The sequence below is a fragment of the Tamandua tetradactyla genome, chromosome 24, assembly GCF_023851605.1.
Source record: "Tamandua tetradactyla isolate mTamTet1 chromosome 24, mTamTet1.pri, whole genome shotgun sequence".
In the NCBI taxonomy this organism is placed as follows: Eukaryota; Metazoa; Chordata; class Mammalia; order Pilosa; family Myrmecophagidae; genus Tamandua; species Tamandua tetradactyla.
The window spans coordinates 51,932,299-51,954,243 of NC_135350.1; the positions used below are offsets into that span (position 1 = coordinate 51,932,299).

The window sequence follows — 21,945 nt, forward strand, 5'->3', positions numbered from 1 at the left end:
CCACGAGGTTCTCCTATTGTTCATAAAGCTGTGTTTTCTTGATTCAGCCTTGCTCAATTACTGCAACCCTTTAACTGTTTTCTGGAGTTTTAGGGAAGATTCCTCTGCCAGTTCTGCTAGAGGTTCAAAGATTCTGTGGGGGAAAGCGTCCTGGAGCATCTTATGCCATCTTCTTGGTCATGTGACCTAAATACATTTTAAATTTCACTTTTTAAGATTAATTTTCTTCTATTTCCTGGAAAGGGATAGAGGTTTCAATGAGATGCTACTGATACGTGAACCTGAGATCATTCTTTCCACCTATTTCAGGTGAAAAGGGAATCAGAATTGGTACGGGAAAGCATTCTGAGCCAGGGAATAAAGAGAAAGGGATCAAGTTCTTAGAGAGGTTTTTCAGGTTAAGTCAGCATTCCTTTGCTTCTCCTCTTATCCCAAAGGCCAATTCACAAATCCCTGATGAACCAAACACCTATTCAACCCATTTCTCAACCAATTCTTAATTTTATCACACTTAGGCTTCCTCCAGCAAATGGCAAACAGAGAAATACATGATTTAAAGAGGGGAATTGTTTGGATCAAGACATGAGGAATGAAAAATTTCCCTTGTTATTCTTGTTGGCTAAGTATTTTACACACTTAGTATCCAATTTATATCAACAGAGACCAAATGGCAGTCATTCATATTTTCTTAGCCAATTTGATCAGCAATTTAGAATCAAAATCTCTTTTGCCTCTGTATCAGGGGTTTGAAAGTCTTTTCTGAAATTATCATATGCGCCTTAATGCTTCACTTTACTTATATAAACAAAACTTAGACAATAACATCTTTCTGAAACTGCCTTGCTCTCCAACTCTACAATAATATCAGTTCTTTGAAAATTTAGCCTGCTTTGTGGGTTTTTGGTTGTGCTTGTTTGGTCGGCTTTTCTCTGTTCTTTTAAAAAAAAAAATCAACCCTAGTAAACATATAGTTGGGTATTATCCTGAGTGTGGTCAGGATACTCTGCTGCCTGCTTAAGGAGCCATCTCATTGACTCCCTTCAGAACACCTGTGGAAAGCCGGGCACTCCAGACCACAGCGGCATCGAGCCGTGCCTGAAGGACTCAGTAGTGCGGAGAGCAGGGCTCATCACTGGGCTCGCTTCCACCGTCAGCGGCTGTGGCCACCAGCACAGCTCCCAGTCTCTAACTGCAGATGAATCAAATGCAATGAAAAAATATTTTAATTTATTCTCCCAAGAGTACTCTAGTTGCCCTCATCCTTTCAGGCCATTAGAATATTTTTTCTGTAAACCAATGCCTCTGTGCAAGCTGGAAGGCCAAGAATCCTGGCTCTGTTTCAGTCAGTCCAGGCCCCTATGGCTGGTTCACAGAGAGGCCATAGGCAAGGCTGATCTTTTGAACATTTTCTCATGATTTTGTCCCTCTGGAGAGAAAGCAGTGTTAAACGGTATTGTTTGGGCAAAAAAAAAAAAAATGCACTCAACAAGCCCACTAAAGATGACAAGATTCTTAAATTTTAAAAAGGGTTCAAATCTAAAAGAAAACACTTGAGCTTAATTTATGGTTGTTCTTGTTGTCATTTGCTTTTTTATTTTAGATTAATTGCCTTCCATTTATTGCAAAATAGAAAATCAAATTAATTGTAAAGTAGGATGCCACATTTTCCTTCAAATATTATAAAACAATGGTAAATGTAAAAAGCTCAGGGGTCAAACTAAAACTAAGATTTTACTTCTTTTGAACAAACACATGCTGTTCAGTTTTAAAATCCAAAAAGCTGACTGTTATCACATTGGAAAAAAATTAGCACTGTTTTTTGGTCCAAGCTCTGAATTAAAGCACAACTTTTAAAAAATCTTGAAAACAGATATTTAGAGAAAGTTAAAAACAAAAAAACAAAAAAACCTTGAATCTTTATTTCAATCTCCCTTTTAAGTTTAAATTTAACCTTCTTGTGATCATTTAGACATCTACTGTATGTAATTCCCCAAACCTTAACAGAAGTGAAATAACACTGGTGCTAACATAAGAAGTAAAAATACTTTGTAACAAACCTATGGCTTTGTAACAAACCTATGTTTTGTTTTTTGCCTTTCATCCAGAAAAAATTCTGAAGCATTTTTCTCACTTTGCTAAACCCAAAGCTTTCCATAATCCAGAAAAGAACAAATTACACTGAAAGCAGAGAATGATTAGGGCCTTAGGATAAAGATGATGTAGAAGGAGAGGGAATGGTAATCAGCGTGGCAGCATGTACCTTACTGTCCAGCTTTTTCATAGTGACCAGGTCCAGGGACTTTAGTGAATGTCCTGTAGGGGCAATGAAGTAGAGACAGGCATGGATCCTTGTATCATGGTAGTTAAAGAGAGAACGTTTGATCTTCAATTCCTCTTGCAGGTAGGCCTCAAATTGGGCATCAATATACTCCACTATTGGCTTATAGCTAGAATACAGAAGAATAACATTTTTTCAAACATTTTCAAATCAGCCATGTATCTAGTCTCAAACCTCTTTTACAGTTCAGCAGAGTACAATCCACTAATATTCTCCCATGGTCTCTCTTCCCTGATAGAAGTCCTAGAATACCTCTCCAGCCAGCCTCATCTCTCCCCACTCCCTCCCAGCCCACCCTTTCTGGGGCAACAAAGCACAATGCTTACAGCTGCCCGCAAACATCAAGTTCTTGTCGGCCTCCATGCCTCTGCTCGTGCCAATCCCTCTACCTGGAACATTCTTCTTTCTGTGATGCTCTGGACAGGAAGCCACCCTTTTAAGACATTGTAATTAGGTGCACTTCCACTGTAATGGTTTGAAGCTGAATGTATTCCAAAAAAGATCATGTTCTTAAAGCTAATCCATTTCTGTGGATGTGGACCCACTGTAAATAGAATCCTTTGAGAAACAGGATCTTAAGTTGAGATGTGACCCATCTAATTCTGGTTGGGTATTAATCTTACTGCAGTCCTTTATTAGAGGGCAAAAGGCAGAGAGAAGACACAGAAAAAAGCCCCAAACAAGGTCAGAGAGAAAAGCCAAAAAGCTTAACAGAGACAGAAGCTAAAAGAAAACTCCAGAAGCTCAAAGAGGAAGCCAGTCCTGTCAGAAGCCAGAAGCAACGAAACCCAGAAGAGAAGGGAGCAACCAGTAGACATTGTCATGTGCCTTCCCATGTGTCAAAGGAGTCCCAGATTGCCAGCAGCCTTTCTTTAGGAAGAAGGTACCATCCTGATGATGCTTTGATTTGGACATTTCCATGGCCTCAAAACTGTAAACTTGTAAATTAATAAACCCCCATTGTAAAAGCCAACCCATTTTTGGTATATTGTATTTTGTCAGCTTTAGCAAACTAAAACACCCATGGACACCCATGGAAGATACTGCTGAGAGATCACTGCCTTCTTTCCTGCTAGGCCAAAAATTGAGCTTCAAAATCCTGCCCAATAAATTTATTTTGATAGCCCTTATCAATTAATTGACATTGATGCACAAAACGAAATAGGTTTGCCATTTCAGGAATACATTATGACCTCCAACCCATCCCTTTAGCCTCTTGCTCCATTCCTCCAGAGGGGAGGGTTTCTCTGTGCACCATATCATAACCTAATCAATAAAATGAGGTGCTCTGCTGTTTTGAAATGATGTATGTACCCTAGAAAAGCCAGGTTTTAATCCTAATCCCATTTTGTAAAGGCAGCCGTTTCTTCTAATCCCTATTCAGTACTTCATGCGTGAAACTGTAATCAGATCATCTGCTTGGAGATGTGATTTAATCAAGAGTGGTTGTTAAGATGGACTAAATAGAGGTGTGTCTCCACCCATTTGGATGGGTCTTAAATTAGTTTCTGAAGTCCTGTAAAAGAGGAAACATTTTGGAGAATGAGAGATTTGGAGAGAGCAGAGAATGCTGTGGCACCACAAAGCAGACAGTCCATGAGACAGTGACCTTTGGAGGAACTTCATGAAACTGGAAGCCAGGAGAGAAAGCTCGCAGATGACGTCATATTTGCCATGTGCCCTTCCAGCTGAGAGAGGAGCCCTGACTGTGTTCACCATGTGCCTTCTCACTTGAGAGAGAACCCTGACCTTCATCAGCCTTCTTGAACCAAGACATCTTTCCCTGGATGCCTCAGACTGGACATTTCTATAGACTTGTTTTAATTGGGACATTTTCTCAGCCTTAGCACTGTAAATTAGCAACTTATTAAATTTCCCTTTTTTAAAAGCCATTCTGTTTCTGGTATATTGCATTCCAGCAGCTAGCAAACTAGGCGGTGCCTAGACTATTTTGATTTTCAAGATCCTTTCCAACTACAAAATTTTAATACTTAAATGTAAACCTACTTTTCTCTCCACCAAATCAGAATCCAAATTTTTTCTGAATAATTATGTATGATTCTATTAACTGACCATAAACACACAATCATTAATAGAATATTGGCAATATACATTCAATAAACCCTATATTCACCAGGGATTAAGTAGTAAATTAGTTCACTGTGGGAAACTCAGTAACTCTTTCACGAATGTAAAGGGACTACTCAGAAGAAATTAGTTTCAGCAGCATAAATTAAACCAATATCCTTGAAAGGGAACTAAATTTTTTTTATAACAGTGAGGATGACAGTAGACATCCTAAGGGCAAAAAAATAACAAAAACCAAAACAAAATTATGACCAAAACTGAAAGCAGTCAGAAAAAAGCTTCTTGATATGTTCCTTTCATGATTTATCATAATTCTTTGATTTAATCTGATCAGACAAAATTAAAGATTTGACAAAAAGGGAAAAGGTGCCTCAGCAATAATAAAGTTCTGTAAAATAACAGGCAAAATTCCAAGAAAGAGGGTGAGCAAGGAGAAGAATTTTTTCTATTTTCCAATTTTTAAATATAATTATGAATTATATAAAAATAATAACTATTATGGGACAGCTATATAGGATAGTGTTTAGAGGCATGGACTCAAGCCAAACTACCTACTACTAAAATCCAGCTCCATGACTTACTAGTTAGGCAAATTGCTAAATCTCTCTGAGTCTCAATTACCTCATAGGTAAAATAGGGACAAAAATAGTACCTACATCAATGAGTACTATGACAAAATAAACGAGCTAATATGTGTAAGGGATTGGCACATAAAAGCATTATATAATATCTAATAATAAACAGCAAATATTATAAAGGAAAGAAAGCCTGACTTTTTTAAAAAGGTAAAAAAAAAGGAGGGGGGGATTTACACCCACCTGGTTCCATGACAACTGATCTGCTACTGCAGCTCATGCACCATAAGGAAATGAAATTTTCAGTATGGGCTGATCCTCTGTCCCTGACACTGTAGCATGTGTTTGGAGGATAAGGGTGGAGGTGCCCCAAGAACCCTCTTAGGCTTAAGAAGAAAAGCAGCTCAAAGACAATTGTTCCTTCCTTCCTCTCTAGTTTCTGATTTTTAGCTTCTCAGCTTTACAGTAGTCCCACTCTGTTTTCTGAACCACTTACTGCTTTCTACTAATTTCCCTCCTTGTCTCTGGTTTTGACACTGATGTTCCTCAAATTATGGGATGCATAACACATCTCCTTCTTCAATGAGGAATGCTTTCTGCCCTGGTTTCAACATGTCCAAGAAATCTTTAGTATTCCTCTTACATCTGAGGCCTCCTTTAGCTTGTCATTTTTAGGAAGTTCTAGCTAATCTTTCAATATTCCTTCTTCTCATCCTCTGTGGTCTAGAATTTCACACTTATTCCCATGAATCCCTGATGATGATTCACAAATGTCTACCTCCAGTCTGGATCTTTCCCCTAAGCTTCAGACTATCCTAACCAATTGTTTCTTAGATATTTCCACTTGTTTCTCTAACTAAACATGTCCAAAACTGAACTCAGGTTTGAACCCGTCTTGCCCCCAAACCCACACTTTCCCCTGTGTTCCTCAGCAAGATAACTGGCACTTCCACCCATCCACTAGCCAAGACAGAAGCCTGGGATTCAGTCTGAAGGCCTTTTCTCTTACCTTTCACGCACAACCAAGCACAAAAGCATGCCCATTTGTTTATACCATTATAAACAAAGAAATGTTCACATACCTGAACAACTATTTTACAAAAATTATCATTCTCTGATTCAAAGATTTAATTATTATGTTGAAGAAATAGATTCTATGATGAATAACAAGCCAGCTAATTGGTTTTGCATTTCCCTTCATAATCCTTTAAGCCCCTTTCTCTAATTTTTTTCCATTTTTTGTTAACTACATTTGCCATCATAAAGATAATGAAGTTTCAGGTGGTGCAATAGTGGCTCAGTGACAGAACTCTCGCCTGCCAAGCTGGAGCCTGCCCATGCCAAAAAAAAAAACGATAAGGAAGTTTTATCCTATTGTTACTTTTTGTTAGTTTTCATCCTTATAAAAAGGACACCTTACACATGGCTTAGCCAACTTAAATTTCTCTGAACTGTACCCATTGCACGCAGAAGAAAGCAGGAAGGGCAAATAAAATCTAGATCAGTAGGAGGATGTTCCTTTTTACCCAACTACTTATTTTAATCATAGACATCCAGCCATAAAATAGTAATAAAATGACAGAGGTTGACCCTAAAGCTAACAGGAAATTTGTTGTTTTATAAAATGATCTACCATTCTTGATCACTCTTGCAAAAATAGCCAATGCCATCAACCCTCCATTTTATGTGTACAGAAGTTGTCTATCACATGTTTTTCATTATTTTGCTATCTGTTAGCCAAAGTCAATTTTCCTATCTCTTACCACCTCCCCCAGAAAATGTGATAAATCTTAGAATTTAAAAGGCCAAATAGTCCACTTTACTACTATTTTATAATTCTGATAAACATTTTGGTAAGTGTCAGAGAATTCCCACTTAGTAGATTTCAACTATGCATGATTTTCAGAGCTGGTTTTCATTACAGTTAGTGAAATGTCATTGAGAGATCATCTTTCAACTATGGAGCAAACTGAAGTTTGCTGTATTTACAGGACAGCAATACTTTGGGTTCCCCTCTTCTCCAGACCCTTTTCCTTCTTCAGTCAAGTGGGCAGATTTCAAAAAACAAGTAAGCCCTTAAACAGTAAAGAGTTAAACATGTTTGTAAACATAACAGGAAACCTTACCAGACCTCTCATCCTGCCTCCTTCTAGCTAGCCTGGTCAGAAGCAGATAAGGATGTAGGAATGCTGACATGTCCAAAGTCTACATAAACAAACTGGGACATTCTTGGAGTCTTACAGCCATGATAGAAATGCTTGACTAATCCCCAAAATAGGTAAAAATAATCATGGGTTTAGAGAACATCACATCCCTTTCCATATAGTTACATACCACTGCAAAAATGCATATCCTGCTTCCAATTTTCTGATGGAGGCAGAACTTGTCAGAATAACCATTTTTAAACAAAAATAGCCATTTGGGTTTTTATCAAGTGTCAATAATGCCAGCTGAGGTACAGGGTAAGAAGTTTTAAATGCCATTTAAAGAGGTTATGCAATAGCTGTCATGAAATTTCAGAGGAAAAAAAAATATTTGGTATCTAGGTTAGGTTAATATCACACTTCCTCTCTTCTAAATCTCCTTGGAAACTATTATTTGACCCAAATGAGTCAGATAATTTCTTAAAGAGGCCTCCAGCTGCAAATATGAAGATCCAGATTCTAGTCACTTACTACTCAGTGCTGGTGAGTAAAAACCCACTAGCTTGAGGAAAAGTCCCAGATTAAGGGTGGAGAAAAGCTCAGTGCAGCACTAAGCAACAATTCTGCACTGGAAAAGTACATGGAATCTTAGCAGCAGGGTGAGGCATGATGGTTCTCATTCCTTCAGAAAAGGGATCCTGAAAGATTCTAGCCGTTCTCTTCAACTGGGGACTACACAAGCATGACATCATCTTAACCCCACAGAGAAATATGTGTGGGGCTGAGCGATGAGGAATAGGCATTGATCTGAGTGTGCTATGTGACCATGAAATGACCAGGAGCCCCTGGCTCTCTCCCCTGCTCCTAGCATGTACCTGTGCCCTTTTTCTTTTCTCCAGGGCTTTTCTTCACTTATTTCACTTGGCATTATACACAGCCTTCAGGCAGTAACCTTTCCAACATTCCTTCGCAATGAGGTCATAAATTAAATGCAATCACTCAGCTGCAGGGTTCTGCAGCTGAGTCCCTACCCCAATAGAAAATACAGATAGTCTGTTTTAATCAGATGCAAAATAAAATCTTTCTCACTACATCAAACAATTGCTGCTCCTGTCTATTGAAGAGTATTTACTCTATGTTCTATAGGTAAAATAAAGTTTGGCATTCATCTAAAGAATTAAATATTTCTCTGTCATTAGTATGATGCTCATATTTATACCAGGGATAGGTGAAAATGAAAAACAAAACCTAGTACTAATAAAATTTCTGAGCCTTAAGCAAATATAACATAATATAATTTATTTTTTAATTTGTAATTATTTTTTTGGCAGGGGCAGGCACCAGTTTTTCTAATTATTATTATTTTTTCAATATAATTTAACTTGGTATTTACATTGTTAAATGAGTAATCATTTAATAATTAAATGATTAATAATCATTATTACTTGATTTATTTCTACAAATCGAATTCTACAAATGGTCTAGACACATTCTCAGATGTCTCTGGAAATCCCTTCTAGAATGGCCAGTAGGCCTGGAACAGTTTTATTTTAACTTTCTCAAACATCTTTTGAGAATGAGTTTAATATTTAAAATAGTCATAGACACGTGAAGTTGAGATAGATGAAAAAGATGGGTGATCCTGAAGAGGGTGACAAGATCTTGGGACTGATATTAGCATACGGGCTGTAAACCAGGAAGCTCTTGGGAATAGCAGCTCCCCGCAAATAAGGGCATACAGTAACTCATGATGAAAAGCTAGTTACCTGGTTTTATATATTAGCTATGTGTGTTTTATAAAAATAAAACCTCACGGGCGGGCCGCGGTGGCTCAGCGGGCAAGAGTGCTTGCCTGCCATGCCGGAGGACCCCGGTTCGATTCCCGGCCCCAGCCCATGTAAAAAACAAACAAACAAACAAAATATAATAAAACAAGAAAATGTTTAAAGATGTTTCCCTTTCTTCCTCCCTTCCTTCCTTCCATCCTTCCTTCCTTCTCTGTCTTTCCTTCCCTTCCTCCCTCTCTCTTTAAAAAAAAAAAATATAAAAATAAAAAAAAAAAAATAAAACCTCACTATGTTATTTTACAATTATATCTTCAAGGATAGGCTGAACCAGTTTTAATACATGAATACATAAGACAGATCTGCAGTAGCACCTCTATCTACACACAAACTACTGTAGCAAGGTTGTCAAAAAATATTTTATTTCTGAAGTAGGTTAAAAGTGCCTTTTCTTTCACATATGCAAAGAATCATGTTGACTGGATCACCCAATTTACATACCAAAATCAATCTGTATAGAGAGGAAACCTTAATCCAATCAAATTGAGTTCCTCATTAGGCTCAACTAAAACCACAATCGTTATCCCCAAATTGATTTGGGGACTCTGCGCCCTGAGTGTTCCCTACTTTGATTAATCCACAGGAAGACCCCAGACACTTCACAGAAGGACTCACAAGTGACACATACTACAACACTAACATCGCTGCCACCTAGAAATTAAGGTTTCTCCAACTGGTCTTTCAGTAAAAACACTTTCTTCATTTTGGGGTTTCAGAAATTAATAGCGCTTTTGCCAAAAGCCATAAAAATACAAAACAACTCCTGTTACTATCATATGCTTCTCTTCTAGGCCTAGCCACTCACAGGGTTCTTTCTTAGCCTCGCCCCTATAAAAGAATTTTTCAGTGCCATACTGCAAGTGACCTTAGAGAAAATCTAGTGCAATTCCTTTTAAGTTAAATGAATTGCCAAAATCCCAAAGCTTGGCAGAAGCCAGACTGCAACCCAGGGCTCCTAACTGCTGAGCTGTGGCTTGTGCAAAATCATGCTGACCCTCAGTTTTCATTCACATCTGTAAGAATGAGGGTATCAAATCAAATATGTCAACCTGCCTCAAGGACTAGGTGACTATGGGAGATTATGGTCCCAAAATCCATTTTATTTTAATGCCTTCCTATTTTGCAGAGTTAAGAAAATAAAAAATGATATCTCCTAGACTCTCTTGCCACTAGCATTTTGCATGTGGCCTATCTAGTTCTGAAAAGCAGATGCAGCCACATAAGACCTAGAAGCAGGGAGTAAGCAAGACAAGGCAGAAGTCACACAGGGGGAGAAGGGGTCTTCTCATACGCAGAGGCAATAAGGCATTTATTTCTCTGGGACAGATTTGGTGGAAGCTCTAGAGATTTCTGTCTGGTGTCACAGGTACCAAGCTGTGGTAGTCTGAAATGGGTTCTTAAACTTAACCCATTCCTGCAGGTGTGAACACTTGTAAATAGGAATTTCCAATGAGGTTACTTCCGTTAAGGTGTGGCCCAACTAAATCAGGATGGGTCTCAATTTTATTACTGAAGGCTTTCTAGGGAACGTCATAGAGAGAAAAAGCCAGAGGAAACAGTCGGAATCTGAATGTCAGTGGAACCCAGAACAGCAGGGAGAAGCCAGGAGAGGGTATTATGTGTATTGCCATACAACAGAAAAACAAGGACCAAGGATTGCTGGCATTCAGCCCTAGAACACCACTATCTTCTAGGAGAAAGCATCGCATCGCCTTGAAGATGCTTTTACTGTGGACTTCTAGCCTCAAAACTGTGAGCCAATGAAGTCCCATTGTTTAAGCCCACCCATTGCATGGTATTTAACAGCTAGGAAACTAAACCACAAGCAGAATGAGGGGCTTCATTAATCCTGTTCTGTGGGGCGTTTAGGATGTTTTTTTAAGCAGAGAAAATCCTTTAACAGTTTCATGACCATCCTGAAAGAAGTGTCCTAAACTCACTTAGCCCCTCAACAAATCCCTTTTCTGCTCTAAACTAGGTATAACAAATTGTGTTGTCTGTTTTGAACTTCAAGAGAAAATATTACAAAAAAAGCTTCTCAGGACAAGAACGTCAAATCATTTTTGGCTACCATAGAGGACCAAACCGCATAACCACTGAACACCAAAAATACTTATTTAGCTTCTGATTTTGCCCAGGATGGGCCCTGCTATCTATCTCCTCACCCATTTTACCCCTCCAAAATCTCAAGACGTACCTGTCATCTTTATTTATCTGGTCTCCAAATCCCACGGTGTCAACAATGGTTAACTTCAGCCGTACATTGCTTTCCTGAAGCTCATAACTTCTGGCTTTTAACCGTACACCTGGTTCATTGTGAGTAGCTGGGTCATTTTCAAATTTGGTATTGAATAAAGTGTCCATTAGGGTGGATTTGCCAATACCTGTTTCACCTACAGGAACACAAAGGAAAAATCAGAGAATGCATCAATGCCTTGCCGAGTATTTTTGCATCAGTATTTTTTTCTTAAACATGTTTATAAATTTTAAAAAAGTAAAATTTTATAAAGTCAACATCACCAGATATTTCAACATCAGTTTTTTCTGTGCGTGATCTATGGATTACCTCCCAAGAAATGCCTTAATGAATTTCAGAAACTTATTCAGCAGAAGAGATCTTGAGCTTACAGATCAAGATGTCCTTTACCTCTGGATGGAGAAACAGGATCTGTAAGTTTGCCTAATATGCACACAGCAGAGTGCAGGTACCTGGCACCATTACACTAACCAAATGGATCAACTAATCTGAAACCAAAATGTGGAATAAATGAATAACATTTTAGCTCAATCTTCAAAATAAGACCAAGTAGGAGGACAGTGCATAGGTAGTTCAGTGGTAGAATTCTTGCCTGCCACATGGGACACCCGGGTTCGATTCCCAGATAATGTATTCCCTGACCCACCCCTGCAAAAAAGTTCAACAGATGGTGCTGCAATAATGGAATATTCACATGGAAAAAGAATGAAATGTGACCCCTACACCACACAATATACAAAATAAGACCAAGCAAAATTCTCTCAATTCTTATTCTTATGTTGAGTCGAATATAGTTGACAGTGGGAAAGAATCCATCCTGGCCTTGGGTAGTGATGGCTGAGTGTGGGTATGGGGAGATGATGAAGACAGGGAGGTAAACATCAAGGAACATCAGCCCTGGAAATACTTTTTTTTTAATCTGGAAAATTCCCCATTTAGATTTCCAGCTTAATTCAAACATGCCAATGCAACACAGCCCTGCCAAACAATCAAAATCCAAAAGATTTTCCAAGGAACATTTCCTCTTCTAGAGGACTGCTATAATGACTTTTAGGATAATGAAAAATTCCATTATCCTAAAAGTCATTATCGGGGGGAGGGGTGCGGGGGGGGTGGAGTTCTGGAATTTGTAGCTTTAGGATAACTCTCCCACTGTAATGGCAAAATTCACCTACTAATTACAAGTTTTGTATTACTCATCGCTTTCCAACATAATATAAACGAGGATGGAGTCTTTCTGGATTTGAGCTTTCTCTAATTAGAAACCTTACATGGTTTGCCGCCAATTACAATGATTCACTAGCATATCTGAAGTTGTTCAAGTACCATGTGCCTTACTCTGTAACCTTTCCCGCTGTGCCCCAAATGTATTTAAGAACAAAGAACTCCCCCTTCCATCAGGCTTTACTCAGTCAGTATTTTTCCAATGCCTACTAAGAACTAAGCACTATGCCAAGTACTGGGGATATAACAATGAATGAGCCAGACATGGTATTCTCCCACTGCATGGCATCTGGCTGGAACATGAGTGGCTACACATCTCAAACGAATTTATCATTGTGGGGATGCTATTATAAATGCCTAGCCATACCCACATTCTTCTTAAGAGCAAGACCTTACTTTATACCATGTGACCTGTGTATTAACTACAGTTAACTGAGTCAGAGCTAGGCCCTTGACCCAAATGCAGCCTGGAAGTCTGACCACATGTTATGAGATAGTGCTCCATACCAGAGGGTGACTAGTATATCCATCAGAACTTCTCTCTTTGGGGGTTTGAATAAGAGTTACGGTCTGTATGCTACAATGGAATGGCATGAAAAAGTCAAGATACAGAGAAGGAAAGGAGAAAACACAAGCCACAAGGCAGCTGTGCTAGTCTGAAACTATTACGTACCCCAGAGAAACCATGTTCTTTTAATCCGTATCCAATCTTGTGGGGGAGAGACCAATTGTTCAGGGTGGGACCTTCTGATTAGATTAGGCACGGCCCCTCCCATTCAAGTTGGGTCTTAATTCATTTACCGGAGTCCTTAAAATAGCCAACAGAGATGTTTGAAAAGCAGACACAGACATTAGGAGATGTACAGACATTTGGAGATGCAGATAGAAAATGTCCCAGCAGAAGGCAGACAGAAATATCTTGGGTGCTAAGCAAGGGCCCACAGAAATAGTAAGGACCTGGAGAGAGTCAAAGGAGGCTAAGAGATGAAATCCAGAGTTTTTCCTGGAGAAGCTAAGTGAAGTCCGCGAACCCTTGGAGAGAAGCCATGGAAATGGGAGTTTAGAGAACTGCTTGAAACCAGAAGCAGGAAAGAAGGATGGCAGACATCACTATATACCTTCCTAGCTGACAGAGAAACCCCTGACAACATTAACCTTCTCTTCAGAGTCAAGGTATCTTTCTCTGGATGCCTTAATTTGGACATTTTCATGGCCTTAACAACTATAAATTTATAACCTAATAAATCCCTTTTGTAAAAGCCAATCCATTTCTGGTATACTGCATTCCGGCAGCATTAACAAACCAAAACAGCTGCAAAGACTGTAAGTAAACAGAAGTCATGGTATAGGTAGAACCATTAGCTGGGAAGGTAAGAGAAAGAGAACAGATACACACTCAGTATCAGAAATCCATTGACCCAACTGATTTTTAAGTATTTACTATGTGACAAGCACAGGTGCAGGGTAAAAATGGTGAATTGAAACAGACAACTGGCAGGCTGTCTGAACTGCTATTGTATCCTGAGTGTCTTTCCATGTCTCTATGAGGTCTGGCTATATGTCAGTTGAGACTGCTTCCCACTTTCCTTACTTTCCTGAATATTCTTACAAAAAGCCCCTTCAATTAAAGTAACATCAATTAGTCCATTCCCCAAACAGATGCTCAACAATTATGTGTTACAACCTCATACCCATGATTCATGAGCTATGTTATAAAGGCCTCTACATTCTGTCAAAGGTTCTGTCAGTTAAAAGTAACCCACTTAACTTTGATCTCTTCCCCTAAGCACAGCAATAAAGACTTCAACTTATTTAACAGGGTTCTAGGTTACCTGGACAGGACTCAAATTACAGGGTGATAATTATTTAAGCACATGTGAATTAGGCAACACCATACTTTTTTTAAAAAGGCACGGTAATTTTAATTATCACTAACATTAAGGTGGAAATTATAAACAATTAGTAATCCAGGCCCACTTATAGCATAGGGTTAATCAATGGGTTGGAAAAACCACTGTTCCTCTAAATTTCTGTATTTTGCTTTCCATTTCTATACTCTGTGCTTTTAAGGGCCATAATTAGATCCAGCTACTTTAGCAACAGAGTGATTCACCAAAAGCAGCTCAGTAGGAAATGACAGCTTTTGGGATAAAAAGAATTAGGAAACAGGGAGTTTTTCAATGCATTAGCTTTTGAGGCATCTCTCTAACCCCAGAAAGCAGGGCCCTTTTCTATACTTTTAAGTTCTCACAAGAGCAAAAAGGCTTTCTCACTGAGTAACTTCAAGCCTACTAGGCATTCGTTCCAATTTGAACCAAAAACCATAACAATATTTTGAGAAATTTAATGGCTAGCACTAACTTCGAAGTATTTCAAAATTCTTAGCAGAGAATCTTGTATATAGTAGGCATTTATTAAAATTAATTGAAAGAAAAATGATCATGGTGATCATTTATCTTGACATTTGCCTCTTTGGTAGATTTTTCAGAGTTTGTTGTTTATTCTAAATTCGTCTGCCTAAACACTCAGTTATTAGGATAATTAGAAAGTTACTCCTGAAGCACTATCTGTGGCTTCTGTTTTTCCTGCTCCTTCCAATGCTGGTGAACATGCTACCCACATCACAGTAGAAAGCAATCCTACCAATTCCATTTTATTCTCAGGTTTATTTAATCATAAACTCTAAATTGACATGAAAATATTGACAAAATAGGAGGATGATATTATTAATTAGAAGGTAATTACAGATTGACCAAATATTTAATCTATGATCCAGCTAAACAGTGTCTTTTACTCTAATTGCCAGGACTGGCTACCTGAATAATTATCCCAGTAATTGTGCAGGAAGGTTTGCCTCACTTGCAAATATTCTAAATTTTTAATGAACAGGATAATCAAAGAGCTGTGTACCTAGGCTGTGTTGTTGCAACTCCTGTGATGCACATGCTTTAGCATAATACCATGACGCTGCATGAGGGGCTGGAAAGAAATAGCATGTGGCACTTGGCATTGCATCAGAGTAACCAACCGCAAGGAGAGCCCAGACCACTATATCCCACTACAACTAATTCCTGAAACTCCACAGGAGACAATTTTCAGATAAAATTATGTTTCAACTGCGTAAAACTGTGGAACAACTATTTTGTTTTTACTTTATAGATACTGTAAATCGTAGCACACAATATGTCTGCAATAAATACCCATCAAATGAACAAATTAAATTTTTTCATGCTTTGACCACTAAGCTTAGAGACAAATGGACTGCCTGATAAAATTAATTGCCAGAGTGGATCTGATGGCAGGATTTTAGTTATGACTCTATCTCTAGCTTCACCTTATTTTGGGGGGGTTAATTTTATCTTTATTCCATTTATACCCTGTAAGCCACTTTATATTCTTTCCTGGAAAAGCAAAATGGGATAAAAATTTTAAAGATTTAATTGAAAAATTCTACAATTTGTGTTGACTTTATAGCCTTGGCTAAAACGATCTTAAACTTGTCTGTTTTCTATTACTCTTCTCTCATCCCCTCAGAACAATTATTTCTATTTTCAAAACAAATTAACTCTACTCTTGACCTGGGTCCACTCCAGAGACAGGGATGTTGTGGTACTTTATTCAGAACATCTTTGAATTTCATAAAGAAACAAACACAGCGATACTGGATCAGTATGCATTAGTGACATTTTAGAATATGAATGAGAGATAAATTTAAAACTGTGAAGACAGGCTGAATAATAATTTAGATTATTTGGAGGCAAATACCGCATAGGTAAGACAGAAATGGCTCATATAAACTAAAGTACAGCTTTGGGAGCATTTTAGTGTATGGGGTGGAGGATGGGAAATTATGCACTGCTGGGTGTGCTATTATTTAAATTACCAGAATTCTTTTCCTGGTTAAGTAAAAACTTTTTCTTCTATTACATTTCTACCCAGGATTGAACAAAGATGGAATCTAATGGCAAACATTTAATTCTGTACTTCTGAAACTAGATTAAGCTTATGCTTAGTGTAGTGGTTTCTACACTGCTTATTTCCTCTGCTTTCAACCTATAGGCCATGCCACAAAACAAAATTATGACTCTGAGACTTTTTTTGATAAAAATCACAGCTTCCTTGGTGGGATCATAACTTTTTTTTTTTAATCCTCAATTCTCTTTCATACTTACCACATGAAAATAAAGCAATAATGCCATAAATATCAAATGTGCATATTGTGTAAGAAAAAAATGCAAATGGACAGCATGATGACAAGAAGGAAAGAAATCACCATGGAGACTCAAGTTAAATATGACACCTAGTTCCCCTATGTAGTTGACTAAATATTTTGATCAACTAGAGCTTTTTTTTTCTTTTTTTAATTTTTTTCTCTCTATTATTGTTTTATTTCTTTTTCTGTTTTCTTTCTATTTCTTTTTCTAAATCAATGCAAATGTACTAAGAAATGATGAATATGCATCTATGTGATGATATTAAGAATTACTGATTGTATATGTAGAATGGAATGATTTCTAAATGTTGTGTTAGTTTTTTCAACTAGAACTTTTTAAATAGACTCTTACTTTAAAAATAGATGGATCATAGGTTGACAGCAGGTTTTCTTATTTAGACTTTCGCTATAAAATATTTGTGGTAAAGGGACTTGACATGTTCTCCCTCTGAGGACAAGAACACTTAATACTTTATGCTGACACCCATACTTCTCAAAGCACAAATGCCATCTCCAATCAAAGGGTCATGGAAAAGAACCAGGATAGCTGTATTTACTAGCATTGAAAGATGTCCAGGGCTTACAGAGGAGTAAAAATGAAAATGTAGAAGAATATGGACAGCATGATCTCATTTGTATAAAACTAAAAGGAAAAAGTACCTATGTAATTGTGAGAGAGCTATCTATATTTGTCTGTCCAGTGTGTCTCTCCCATGCTCAATCCCCTTTTTGATAATATACGTTTTCTTTCTTATAGGGAGCCTCTCCTGTGTGTGGGTGGGCAGATGCTCACCTCTCTCCAAGTATGAACATGTCACCCAGGCCTGCTCAATCAGACACTTTCCTGTGGCTTTAGAGTTGTCAGCAATGACTTGTTCTTCTCCACCGGGGTTGATAAACTGGCATCACTGCTAAAGGCCATATTACTACGGTAAGCAGAAAGGAGCAGCACTGAGAACCAGAGACAGGGTCCTGACTCTGTCTGAACTCCTGAAGCCAAACTGTTCTCATGTACAAGGTACAGTTAATTACTTTTCCTGTGTATGTGTGTGTTGGGGGCAGGGGGTGGGGTGGGAAGGTGGTAGCTACTTAACTGAGTCTGTAATTCTCAGTGGAAATTTTCCTAATACAAGAACAGTCAAAGATTTATCCAGGGTATGGAAAAATGAGTAAAAAAATAAGGACAAAAAATAAATAAATAAATAGTGGGAGGGGGATAAGTGGTAAAAAAAAAATTGGGGTAAATGCAATATCGGTGATCAATGAGAGAGAGGGGTTAGGAGTATGAGATGTATGGGTTTTTTTTTTTTTTAATTTGCATGCCGTGAAGTGAATGTTCTAAAAATGATCATGATGATGAATACAACTATGTCATGATACTGTGAGCCACTGATTGCTTAGTTTGGAAGAAATTTCAATAAAAATATTTTTTTAATAATATAAAATTTTTTAAAAAGTAGTATACAAACTCAACAACAAAAAGACAGCCAACCCAATTACAAAATGGGAAAAAGACTTGAACAGACACCTCTCAGAAGAGGAAATACAAATGGCCAAAAGGCACATGAAGAGATGCTCAATGTCCCTGGCCATTAGAGAAATGCAAATCAAAACCACAATGAGATATCATCTCACACCCACCAGAATGGCCATTATCAACAAAACAAAAAATGACAAGTGCTGGAGAGGATGCGGAGAAAGAGGCACACTCATCCACTGTTGGTGGGAATGTCAAATGGTGCAACCACTGTGGAAGGCAGTTTGGCGGTTCCTCAAAAAACTGAATATAGAATTGCCATATGACCCAGCAATACCATTGCTAGGTATCTACTCAGAGGACTTATGGCCAAAGACACAAACGGACATTTGCACACCAATGTTTACAGCAGCATTATTTACAATTGCAAAGGGATGGAAACAGCCAAAATGTCCGTCAGCAGACGAGTGGCTAAACAAACTGTGGTATATACATACGATGGAATATTATGCAGCTTTGAGACAGAATAAACTTATGAAGCATGTAATAACATGGATGGACCTAGAGAACATTATGCTGAGTGAGTCTAGCCAAAAACTAAAGGACAAATACTGTATGGTCCCACTGATGTGAACCGACATTCGAGAATAAACTTGGAATATGTCATTGGTAACAGAGTCCAGCAGGAGTTAGAAACAGGGTAAGATAATGGGTAACTGGAGCTGAAGGGATACAGACTGTGCAACAGGACTAGATACAAAAACTCAAAAATGGACAGCACAATACTACCTAATTGTAATGTAATTATGTTAAAACACTGAATGAAGCTGCATCTGAGCTATAGTGTTTTTTTGTTTGTTTGTTTTTTATATATACTTTTCTGTATTTTTTATTTTTATTTTTTTCTCTATATTATCATTTTATTTCTTTTTCTGTTGTCTTGCTATTTCTTTTTCTAAATCGATGCAAATGTACTAAGAAATGATGATCATACATCTATGTGATGATATTAAAAATTACTGATTGCATATGCAAAAAAAAAGTAGTATACAGTGGCCTTTATCTCTAATAAAATCTAATATGTGGAGAAAAAAAAAAAACGGTCAAAGAGATATGCAATATTGCTAGCTTTGAGGATGGAGGAAGGGGACAGGAGCCAAGTAATGTGGGTAGACTTTAAAAGCTGAAAAAGGCAAGGATACAGATTCTCCACTGAAGGTCTCAGAAAGGAACACTGCTATTGATTTTAGTCCATGGTAAGACCCTTGCAGGACTTCTAACCTACAGAATGGAAGGTAATAAATTTGTGTTGTTTTAAGACACCAAATATAACTTCCTAATACAGAAAGATATAAACTTTCTAGGATTCCACAGCATTGTCTCTGTGGAAGGGAATGGGGCAGAATCAGATGAAAAGATTTTATATAAACAAGCATGTATTGTTTTTATTAGTTTGAAAAACTAAGAATGGAACCAGAATAAAAATCCAAGAATTACAAGTTTCAACATCCACTCAGGAGAGTCAGAATAGCAAGTGCTTTACAAATCCAACAGGGCAGCACCGATTTGGCATGTGAAGAATTCCAAGTAGCATCATAATCGTGCTATTTAACACAAGGGGTCAGACACTGAGCCAACACATCCCATTGCCACACCACACCTTCTGTCAAACCAGGCCCTTCCAGCAAGATGGATTTCACTGGAAGGCTTCACACTACTATGTAGGGGTAGGGGCATAACTATCAGCTATATTCTTGAAGCTGATTTTGGAGACAGGACTGGGGGAGGCAGAGAAGCCAGAAGAGCAATTGGCCTAGGATTTCAATTTAGCACACTTCTCAAAAGAGAACCAACAAAATTGTCACAAATTGCTACGGTAATGAAGAACTGCCCTAATCTGCAATGAGCCTTTACCATGAGACAAAAAGACAGTTCATTTATGCCACTCCGTAGAACAAGCTGCCATTCAGGAGGTCTCCTGCTGAATTTTAAGAGGCTTCATGTAGAGAAAAGGAGAGTTGGCTGCTTTGGTCATGTTTCTCTCCAGGCATTGGCTTATTCTGGGCTTAAGACCTAATACCAGAAAGTGAGCTGGTTTAGAGTACAAGCCAATTGCGGCTTTCAACTAATGAATGCCCAGACAGAGGCTTCTTTAAGTATGTTTCTCAATAGGTTTTCAAAAAAGGAAAATATCTGCCCGCCCCCTTATATAACAAATAAGCAAATTGAACACACATCTTTTCTAAATCCAGTTCATTTTACTTGGATACTTGGTACATTCTGCCAAGCTTAAGGGAAAGATGGTCCACTTGGTTATTTAGAGAACACCGTTTGCTGTGTCACAAAGTGTATGTCTCAGAAGTACACGCCCAGAGAACAACAGCCACAAAACAGCACAGCCCAAATCACCTCATTGTTATGTGGTGCGGTCATTTACGAGGAGGACAGGGATGGCTGAAGGAAAAGGACATTTTCTGTTCCAGGGACATTTCTACTTCAAAGTAACAGGAGGTTTTTACATTTTCCTTACCACCACTACCACCTCCCCACCCCACCCCACTTTTTTTTTCCTACCTTCCTCCTATAACTTTACAAAACGGAAATGGTTAGAGAAAAGAAAGAAAACCCTAAGTCCAGAGGCCTTGGCTAAAGTTCAACATTTAAGGGATATGAATAAAACAACACCAAGGATGTAAATAAGTCAGATTTCTCCGGCCTTTTCTACTTCAAGGAATAAACTAAAGTCAATTTAGGTCTCAATTAAGAAGAGAAGGCTATTCCAATGATTCAGGCAGGGAATTTATTTCAAATATAAAATAGAATTTCAAATTGTTTTGCTGTGAAAGCAAAGTTTATGAACATAAATTTATTCATGTAGGTAAGAGTAATTCTGGATTTATTTACTTTATTTAAGTAGCATATATTTAAAAAAAATTTCAATGGAGATTACAGTACAGTCAGAGACCCTATAAACAAATTCTTACATGGATTTTAAATTACCTTACTATGTACAGCTCAGTTCTTTCAAATTCCTATAGACCAGTCAGTATCTGAGACCCTCCCCCAACCAAAAATAAAAATGTGTTTGAATAACTATTAAACTGACCAATTGCTGGATTATGTAACACAAATAAAAATAACAATTTGGGTAGCACCACAAAGTTTACAAAGCATTTACCCAAATACAAATCTAAGTCTTTGTAACTAGCATGCAGAACAAGTATTACCCTACCTTACTAATAGAAGGGGGCTGGGGGAGGTGGTAAAATTATCACTCTCTCAAAGGTATTCCTGTGACCGCTGTCTGCCTCCACCTAAGGGCCAGACTTCTTGCTCAGCAGCAGGTGATGGATCACTTACCAACACACAGGATGTTGAAACAGAATCCCTGAGAAGTGGACTTGTTGACCAGCTGGTCAGGAAGACTGTCAAATCCAACATGGCCAGAAAGGGACAAGTTTCGGAGCTCTTCACTCTGCAATTTCGGGGGGTGGGGGAGGAATATTTGAAAATCCATGAATCAGGCCAACTAGGTATTATTCATTACAGACATCACCCTCTCCCTTCTCCTTTTTCACATGCATATAAAGAAATCCCCTCTGCACCCACACCATCGTTGACTTCTACATCACAGAAGGTACTATCAACCCAAAAAGCCATGCTCTTTCCACAAAGTCACTGTCTCCCAAAGCAAACTCTTTCCCAGGGCATCTCATTCCTTGTTACAAGTGGACTGGTCCAGGAAAATTAAAGCTTCTAGTCATGGGCCCTTGAACGACAGCTCT

General features: G+C 38.2%; 1 protein-coding gene across 5 annotated transcripts in view; it reads right to left on the minus strand.

The window, feature by feature from the left end:
* SEPTIN11 (septin 11) overlaps positions 1–21,945 on the minus strand; it is a 119,429-nt gene that overhangs the window by 45,065 nt on the left and 52,419 nt on the right. For 4 of the 5 annotated variants that reach the window (XM_077143081.1, XM_077143080.1, XM_077143078.1 and 1 more), the window contains exons 2-4: positions 21,521–21,635; positions 11,187–11,382; positions 2,261–2,447 (exon numbers count right to left, since the gene is read on the minus strand). In XM_077143081.1, coding sequence (XP_076999196.1) covers positions 2,261–2,447; positions 11,187–11,382; positions 21,521–21,635 — 498 coding nt within the window. The remainder of the gene's footprint in view (positions 1–2,260; positions 2,448–11,186; positions 11,383–21,520; positions 21,636–21,945) is intronic. The other variant, XM_077143083.1, reaches the window with a different exon arrangement.